The 9,737-nt window shown below is 34.1% G+C and overlaps 2 protein-coding genes across 3 annotated transcripts in view; one reads left to right on the plus strand and one right to left on the minus strand.

Annotated features, from left to right (window-relative positions):
• The window catches only part of LOC107865326 (UDP-N-acetylmuramoyl-L-alanyl-D-glutamate--2,6-diaminopimelate ligase MurE homolog, chloroplastic), a 7,552-nt gene extending 4,154 nt beyond the window's left edge, over positions 1-3,398 (minus strand). Inside the window, exons 1-4 of one of the 2 annotated variants that reach the window (XM_047414602.1) lie at positions 3,202-3,386; positions 1,295-3,168; positions 546-662; positions 45-77 (exon numbers count right to left, since the gene is read on the minus strand). In XM_047414602.1, coding sequence (XP_047270558.1) covers positions 45-77; positions 546-662; positions 1,295-3,140 — 1,996 coding nt within the window. In that variant the 5' untranslated portion in view covers positions 3,141-3,168; positions 3,202-3,386. Of the gene's footprint in view, positions 1-44; positions 78-545; positions 921-1,294 lie in introns of those variants that run through there. The other variant, XM_016711620.2, reaches the window with a different exon arrangement.
• Positions 3,399-8,598: 5,200 nt separating this feature from the next.
• Positions 8,599-9,722, plus strand: LOC107865356 (the record flags this gene model as incomplete). The annotated part of the gene is given in 3 exon segments (XM_047414610.1): positions 8,599-8,758; positions 9,037-9,214; positions 9,661-9,722. Coding segments are annotated over 2 exon segments (216 nt in total), but the record flags the coding sequence as incomplete, so codon positions are not given.
• Positions 9,723-9,737: the final 15 nt, after the last annotated feature.

Consider the following 9,737-nt stretch of genomic DNA (forward strand, 5'->3'; position numbering starts at 1 on the left):
ATAATCATTCTCTCCGTATTTCAAGTAGTCCTGCATTGTCCATCCTACACCAGCCAACATATCATCCAAGATGTCCACTGAGAGAGATAAGATGATTTAGCTTCAGTGTCAACTCGCAAACATGTGAAGAAAGTGAAATCGACACTATTCAAGCTGGAATTGCGTGCAGACAATGCCACAACAGATAACAAAAGATGGGCAACATTTTTTAAGAGAAAAGAAAAGGGACACATGAACAAGAGAGATCAGAATCCCGCCTAGTGCAACATGTAATATCAGATAGGACGCTGAAAGAAACTATTTTCTATGAACAGATTGACAACTGCCGGTGCATATTTCAATGATCTATGATCTAATATTGAAAAAGAGAGAGACAAAGCCAAACGATCTCAAATATGATGATTTGACAACTACCTGTGCATGTTTCAATGATCTATGATCTATGATCTAATAGTTAAAAAGAGAGACAAAGCCAAACAATCTCAACTATGATGATTTCTAGCAGCCTTCTCTGTTATGTTTTCTCTTTAAGCTATGATACTTACAAGGATCCTCGGTCTTTGGATTGTCGGATGTCAGAATTGTCACATCACTTTTCTCTGTTGCTATCTTTGCCATTATGGGCCTCTTCCCCCTGTCGGTTTCACCAGCACAACCAAAAACTTCAAGAAAAGAAACAGGTATTGCGTAAGTAGATATAATAGATAACAGAAAAAGAAGATTTGAAAACATTAATGAGAAATGTTAACAAGGATAAAAGGGGATGACAGTCAATGGTGACAACAAATTTGGTTCATGCTTCAGGGCAGAACAAGGTAGTGCCATGGGTCGGCTTTGCAAGTGCATCGTCTGCAGGCCAACACCTCTAACTTTGTGGCCTGTCTTGGTTTATACTCGTAATCTTGAAATATTTCAAAATCCTTCAACAAAACAACTAAGTTAGACTTGATCAACTTTTCTCAAAAACGCCATACAAAGTATATATATAACTTCTAGGTCGTTCTCTATTCACTTGCATTTTCTTTTCATTCCGGAATAAAGCACATAGATTTACATGCGTGTGTGTGTGTGTGTCTATAAATAAACCACGGTGTGGTTCTAACTAAAAACATCAGAACTTTTCAAGCCCACATTTGAAATTAGTAATCTAACATGAAGCCTGGAAGTTTGCTCCACCTAAATTCTTATGCGAAGAAGCATAAATAAGAAGAACACACACTTTCTGTTTTAACACAAGCATTTAAATGCACCCTTGCCGAATGAATGAGGGAGGAACAAGTTGCTGATTGCTTACCGGTTATAACCCTCCTTGGGCCAAGCTCTCTCACGTAATCAAGTAGTCTAGATAAAGCATCAGGGGTATGAGCATAATCCACAACTACTCCGAAAGCCTGTTCCTCATCTATCAGTTCACATCGACCAGGGACTGCATCAACCTCTTCAATACCTTTGACAATGTCCTCCAAGGGTGCCCCAACTGCAATTCCAACAGCGACTGCCGCAAGAATGTTATAGATGTTATGCCTTCCAAGCAAGCCAGAAGATATTTCCAATATGCCTTGAGGTGTGTTGACCAACACTTGAGTCTCAAAGAGAGATAACTGAAACTTTAAGGGATGAACGTCGGCGCTCTTATTCTCCATTGCAAAAGTAACAACAGGCACATCCGGGTTCCCTTGTGCTATAAAGAAAGCTGCATTAGGGTCATCAATATTCACAATCTTGCGGTGACGTGCAGGATCCACCATCCTACCAAACAGCTTAGCCTTAGTATCCCTATACTCCTCCTCAGTCCCATGAAAATCTAAATGATCTCGCGTCAAGTTAGTAAAAACTGCAATATCAAAATCAACCTCATCACACCGCCCTAACGCCAATCCATGAGAAGAAGCCTCCATTACCATAGCCTCAGTCCCATTATGAACCATCTTTGCCATCAATTTCTGAACCAAAACTGCATCAGGGGTCGTATTCGGGGAGTCTAACTTATTATCCCCGTAAATATAATACCCTACTGTACTCAACATCCCTGTCCTCAACCCCATTGCTCCATACATCGCCTTCACCAAATAAGAAGTCGTAGTCTTCCCATTAGTCCCCGTAATCCCAATCACGGACATACTCTTAGACGGATGCCTATAAAACGAAGCAGCTAACACAGCAAGCACTGCATTCGTATCCTCCACAATAACCAATGCTTTACACCCCAAAGTCTCCTCAATATCAATCTCTTTACTAGCTACAACAGCAACAGCACCTCTCTTATCAACCTCACTTAAATACAAATGTCCATCCGTTTTCCTCCCAACACAACACACAAACAGATCACCACTCTCAACCAACCGCGAATCATGCTGTATCCCACTAATATCCACCTCTAAATCACCATACACCGATATCGGAACCACCCTACTCTCATCCAAAAGCTCAGCTAAACTCATCCTAAACATAGGCTCCACAATTCTTGGCTTCACTTTACCATACTCATCAAAATCAATATCAAACTCATCAAAACCCGATAATCCTCCTTTAACCACATCCTCCCTCGCCTCAAAATCACCCCTTTCTTCTTCTTCCTCACTTTCTTCACCTTCAGATACTTCAGTCAACCCCGTTAACTCATTAATCTCCTCCAAATCAACAACTTCTTCAGGCAACAGCTCATCAATCCCCTCAACTAAAGGCGCCTTTTTCGGGTTAGGCTTTAATAGCCCTTGTTTAACAAACTCTTTTCTTTTCAAAGCAATAGCTTTATCAATATCACCAAACAAATCATCACCAGTATCAGTGTCATGTGCATTGTCCGACGCATCTTCAACGTCAGCTAACGCGTTAACGAAGATTGATTGCTCTTTCTTGAAAAGCTCTTCTTGTTGTTTTCTTGCTTTAGCTGCTTGGCGTTGTATTTGTTGGAACTTGTTTACACCGTGCATTGAATCTTCTAGGGCTTCTGGTGGGTCATCGTCGGAGGGGCTTGGGTAGTATTTTCCGTCGGGGCCAATGGCGGAGATGGTGGTGGTGGTGGGGTGGGTGGGGTGCTTGAGGTGGAGGGAAGGGAGGGGTTTGAAGTGGAGGGGGGGTGGGGTATGGTGGTGGAGAAGGGAAGGGAAAGGTGGAGGAGGGAGGAGGATGAATGGCATGGTGGCCGGAGTTTGGTCGGAGGGGTTTTTTCAGGTGGTCGGAGTTTGGTCGGAGGGGTTTCTAAGGTGGTCGGAGGTTTTTGAGTGTGTCCGTTGTAGGAGGATAGGGGTTTAGGGGAATTTTTGGAAAGTGAAAAAGGTGATGTTGTTGGGAGTTTTTAACTATTTATACTACTTTGGAATATCTAAACATTGAGCTTCTTTGTGTACTTGAGTTGTTGCTATTAAGTTATCATATCTCTAACTTCGCGATATGTTTATGCAGTAGTGATAAATTTTCCGTATATTATATTCAATCTACATCTCACTTGTGGGGATTTAGTAAATGCGTTATTCTTGTTGTTACTATATTTTTTAAAGTAAGAAAAATAATGTTCATATAATTTAACTGTTTAAACTGTCTTGCATCACTTGAATTTATTGATCTTGGAGCTAATTGTCTTTTAGAAATATACTCTCTGCCTTTGCACTATTTTTACGAGATGGTAGTAAGGTTTGTCCCTTTTATTACAGTGGTTGAACATTCATTTCTTCTTATTAGTCGGACCCTGGGTTGCCTGCTCGCTCCCTATCTCAAAAGTGGCTTATGCACTCCACCGGTTACCACAAAATGAGGAAGCTAGGAGCAAAAGGAGGGACTTAAAACCCTCAACCTCAGCCTTGGCAAGGTTATGCTTTACCATTAAGTTATTTCCGCCAGCTGAGATGGCGTACGCTCAATCCTTCTCAAATTTCATTTGTGAGATCTTACTAGATATGGTATAGTTGTTGTGGTTGATTTTTTGGAAGGTAAAAGAACAGCATCCATAGAAGTTAACTATTTAAACTACTTTGCAACGTTTAAAAATTGTACTTTTTCTTTTACTTTGAGTTGTTGCTCTTGGAGTTTGTTTCGCAAACAGACTATTTACTTTCATTTAGGTGGTAGTAACGTCTGCATATACTCGATGCTTATAATCCAATTGTGAAATTTTATTAGATATGTTATTATTGTTGATGTTGTATTTCTGGAAAGTAAAATAACGATAGACCTTAGAAGTTAACCATTTAAACTACTTTGTGACTTCTGAAGATTGGGCCTGTTGAGCATTTTGGGCTAGGTAAGTAAGAATGTTTGGGCCTCTGAAGTTTTGGGCTTGATAAGTAAGAACGTTTGGGCCTATTTAGCATTTTGGGCCTGGTAAGAAAGTAACATTTAGGCCTTAGATAAATGATGGTTGGACTATAGATTGTTACCTTTTATAGACTTTTAGGTTTGAATGTTTAGGCCGTATAGCTTCAAGTTCTACATGGGCTTTCGAGCACCGTTTCACCATGAAAATAATAATTTTTTGGAGTTGGAGTTGAAGTTGAGAGTTAGTGTCGTGTTTGACGACAAATACAAATTGGAGTTGTTTTTAAAATTTTGTGAGACAAATAAGAGTAAAAATATGAAAATAAGTAACACTTGTTTTCACTAAACTGAAATAAAAAAAATATGAAAAAATTTCATGGCCGTCTACTTAGATTTTGTCTAAAGAAAGGCGTAACTGGTAAAGTTGTTATCATGCGACCGGGAGGTCACGACTTGAGCCATATAAATAATAGACCCCTAACTTTACACTAACTACTTAAAATTTCAACCCTTTTGAATAATTACATAAATCCCTGATTTTACTTAAAAGCTCAAATACATTACTAGAGAATGTATTATATTCGTGTAAAATTAAGTAATATATAAATTAAGATGTATATATCCGTGTGAACTAAATAGCTCCAAATTGAGTAATTCTACTTCAAAAACTTCTTTTTAAGACGAAATCTACCGAAAACAACTTTTCTAAATAACATCGATACACATCTTTCCTTCTCTAAACTCCACCAGTGAAATTACGCTTAATATATCACCGTCTTAGGATAACAGCTCATTCACTCAACCAATATGGAATACCAACTATATCTTCAAATAAAACCAACATACAATACACACAACTCAAATCTATTATAGTAACAACGTAACGTTTAAGTCATAAACTACTTGATTTCTTACTTTTCACAAGATATAGTAAAAAAAAAAAAAAAAAAACTTTTCATGTGAAGTAAGAAAGCATTAGAAATAGATATATACTATTTTTTTTTTGTTTTTTTGTGTGAGAGAATGAATAAATAATAAATACATACATACACAAAAGGGGTAGTAGTGGTTGTAGTATATGTTCATAATCATAAAAACTTAGAATAGACTATAAGAAGAAAGAGTCAAAAACATCAATAAATGTAACAGTTGGTATATATTATAGTGGAAAATATGTGGTCCCTTTAATGTTTGTTTTGATTCCAAATAAAACAAAATAATTCAATAAAATAAATAAAGGACCTTTAATATTTACTAGCTTTTTTTTATATATATATTGGAGTGAAGAAGCAGTAAGAAATTGTATAGAAATGACAATTTTTTTTAATGTCAATTTGCCCTTTACTAATATTTTGGAATCCTATGGTCTCTACATTAATGTTATTTTGTTAGCACATATTTGCTAAAAAACAATAATAGAAAAGAAAACAATTTTCATTAACTCATGTGTTGGAAATCTTTTTTAGTAATCCAATGATAGATGACAGCTAGTGTTTTTTATTCCGTTGGTATTTGAACATGCTAGAGTTTATGACTCAAATTCTATTGATCCGGCCTTGAAAAGTTTTAAAACCAAAAAAATATATCGAGAGCTGATTATGTAATGTATCTTCATTGGATGTATCAGAAGCTAATTATGTATCTCGACAGACCCAAAATTGAGATTTACAGTAATGATGCAAAATATAGAGATATCTGTAATTAAACGTCGAGTTGTCGAAATTTATATTGTTTGCCCTATATATTATTTGTGAAATCCTTTCATGTTTCACTTATTTATAGTCAAATGTTGTCTCCTTGCATTTCAGTAGCATTACTGTTAATTATGTGTTTTTTTGTCCTTCAATTTTTGTTAATACGTATTTTCTTTGCTACAGTTATATACCGCGTTATTTTATTATTGTTACTATTTCATTTTAATGAATATTGTCTCTGATATCATTAATATATTTGATATGTTTGCTTTGCGTTTGTATGCAATTAATTTTTCAAAAAGTATTTTATCATGAGTTATAAGAGTCAATAGTCTCTAAACACAACCTCTAATTTTCCCAAAATAGAAATAAAATCTACATACATTCTATTTTCTTCAAATTTTATTTCATTCAATAGAATTAAATGAATATATTGTTATTTTTATTTTGTTGCATAAGTCAATTATTGGTTACCGGCCAAGTACTAAAAGTGTAATTTATTGAGAGAACAAAATGTCTTTTTCTCTAATTTTTAATATCTCAAGAAAGTGATTATAATTTTAACCAACTCATTTTTACATTTTTTTTTGGTATTCAAAATTAATTTAAAAAGTACTGAAACTACGAATGTAGTATCAAAGTATATAGTTAAATACAAAATTCATATACATATATTATTATAATATACTAACTACTTAGACGTTACAATTTTGATTACTCTATCTTGATTGTCCTTTTTATGTAATTGATCAATGAAGAAAATTGCTTGTAGTTCCTTTTAATTTCTTTTACATATGTAAGATAACGATTCTTGAAAATACGAACCCATGATTTTCTATATATGGATATTTGCCGACCATCGATGAATTGATCGGATTAACCAACCAAAGTTGGCTTCAGTCATTATGTATTAAGCAGAAGCAAAAGTTGTAGTAATTATATACGTGGGAAAAAACAAGTAATCATAATCCACCCCTAAACAATAAAATATATTACTGTGGGAAAAACGTATTTAGTAGTTATATCATCTGCTGTTTGAATCTCGAGACGTTCCTCGAACCAATTATATACGTCATTGAGATCGACGAAACTCCCCCTATGAGAACCATATATGAAACATTCATCTTGTAAATCACATATATAAGTTGAAGTTGAACAAATTATGATTACTAATTTACTGTATTACAAAATATCGATCAAACTTTAAAATACCAAATTTAATATCTTTTAAAAATCAAAAATCAAAATTATCGAGCCGAAATTATAAATATCCCCCAACTCCAGGTGAGATCTAGTCATCTAGCACATTAGTAAATAGTGATATTCCTGTACTATATAATAAAACAATCAGAAAAATGCCCAACAGAAAAAGTTTAAATATCTTTACTAACCGACATTTGCCTAATAAATTTTTTTTTTTAAATTATTAACTTATAAAATATTGAGAAATAATCCATGCAATAATATGTGAAGTTATTTGAAAATGAAGGTTCTTTAAGAAATTTGATTGATTAAGATACCCAATTATTTAAAAATTGCTGGTTGGTATGAAGGAATATCAATTAATTGACTATTTTGGAAAATCTTTTTTGTCCCCCTCCTTTTTATTGAGGATGATCAATCCATATTTACATTTTTTTTTAAAATTAGATAAGTAAAATAAATATTTATTTTTAATATACTGAGCAAGTAAATATTCTTTCTAACTCTCAAGATAATGGTAAAATTTGATATACGTTTTATATTTTATAGAATTATACTGAATGTGTTATTTCCTTTATTATATATTGAACGAGTAAAATTGGAGAAAAGTAACGTGTGTGAATGAGAAATGTACACTTGGTTCCCATGAGATAATTAATTATTTTATGAAAAGCAAACTATCCAACAAATCTCAGTTAGATCAGTAGTGGGGCTAATACTAATAAATAGCTTATAAATTATACAGAATTTTAATTTACTATTTATAGATTGTTATAAAAAATAAAAAAAAGATTAACTTTAAGCAATTTTGATGAATTAAAATATTGTGAAATATCATCAGTTATTTCATGAGTCATACAACCAGTGGCTACAATAAGGACAAGTATTTTTCTACCTAAATTCTGCACAACCAAAATAAAGTAATAAAAAAAAAACAATCCTGAAATATATATTATCTTTTGTTGTAAAATATTCATATTGATGTCGACTAAATTTAATATCATGCTTTACAAGGCAATTTTTTTTTTGAGATTTTTGATTAAGAATAGAGGGATTTCAACTATTCCGCGACAGCGATAGAATCTTGAAATATAATTTCACTTAGAACACAGTTTATGAGTTCTGACTAAGTGGTTTTTCAACAGTAAACAGACATGAGCTTTTGTATTGTAGTCTCATAGTCTGACACTCAATAAGAAAACAAGAACAGGTAATTAGAATATTAATTATTATTATACACTAAACAGTAATGTAAGCAAGAGTATTATTTAACTTTAATTTAATGAGAAGAAGATAAAGTGTTTTAAAGGTATTCATGGGGTGAGTAGTAGTAGTAGACTAGTTAGTAGTAGTTGAGACAAAAACATTATAGTAGTTGTGTATGGTATAGCATAAGTCAACATCATTTTGTTTAATGCATAACAAACAAAATCTCAAGTAATTTCCTCCTCATTTGATGCTACTTTTGTCTCTCAATTCTTTTGTTTTTCTCCAAATAAATCACTCCAAGAACTCTTTTAACTTTCCTGTAGGAATGAACATATTTGAGGTGCATTATCTCTTCTGGTGTCCAGCTCAGCTTGCGCGCAACTGACTAATTGATACAGGTACACTGAGTAACTGTACAAATCAAGAATTGTGTTTTAGTTCTTATAGTGTTTCATGTTTTGTGAAGAAAGTTTGAAGCTTTACTCACCTTCAAAAAGCTAATGGTTTCTCTTTTTTGATGTCCGGTTCAACTTGCCTGCACCTTGACTGATTGATTGGATATCTGTCATCTCGCACCAGCACAGGTATTGGGTTTGTAGTTCTCATATAATGTTTCATGTTTGTGGAGAAAGTTAGAAGCTTTTGTGGTTTCTTGATTTTTGGTGTCAAATTTCAGACTAGAAAAGTGATATCATTTGTGATGGAGAAGAAGAGATCAACAAGAAATCCACCACAGCTAGAGAAGAGTCAGCTTAATTGTATGTGGGGATTGATTAGTAGCCTTTATTTTGGTCAAAATCAGAGGAAACAGAAGCTACTTTCAAATGGGAAAGTTGCAACTAAGAATGTCATAGGTAAGTGGTAGCAATTCTTCAATCGGAAACGTAGGGGTAAGGTTTGCGTACATCCTACCTCTCCAAACTCTTACTCGTGGGATTACACCGGATATGTTGTTGCTGTTGTTGTAGTATTACAAAATGCACAAATGATTCCGATTTAAGTTATTTACATTGACATTGTAAGCCGGGGGTCTATCGGAAACCGCCTCTCTACTTCTCTTAAGGTAGTGGCATGATCTGCGTACACTCTACCCTCCCCAGACCCCACTAGGTGGGAATACACTGGGTATGTTGTTGTTGTTGTACACTGACATTGTAAAGATAAGAGACTATAAGTGATATCTTTCCTAAAAGCCTTTGTGGATAATCCTTAAGTGAAGCAATTTTTCTTGAACTTTTCATATTGCAATTTGTCTGAATAGTTACATTAGGATTTGATCTTTGGTTTAACTGTTGTGCAGGCAAAAATCCAAGAAAGCTTGATGCTTTGACTTGCTGCAGTGACCAATTACATTGTTTTGAGGTAAGTTTATAGCAA

The sequence above is a fragment of the Capsicum annuum genome, chromosome 1, assembly GCF_002878395.1.
Source record: "Capsicum annuum cultivar UCD-10X-F1 chromosome 1, UCD10Xv1.1, whole genome shotgun sequence".
NCBI classification, from domain to species: Eukaryota; Viridiplantae; Streptophyta; class Magnoliopsida; order Solanales; family Solanaceae; genus Capsicum; species Capsicum annuum.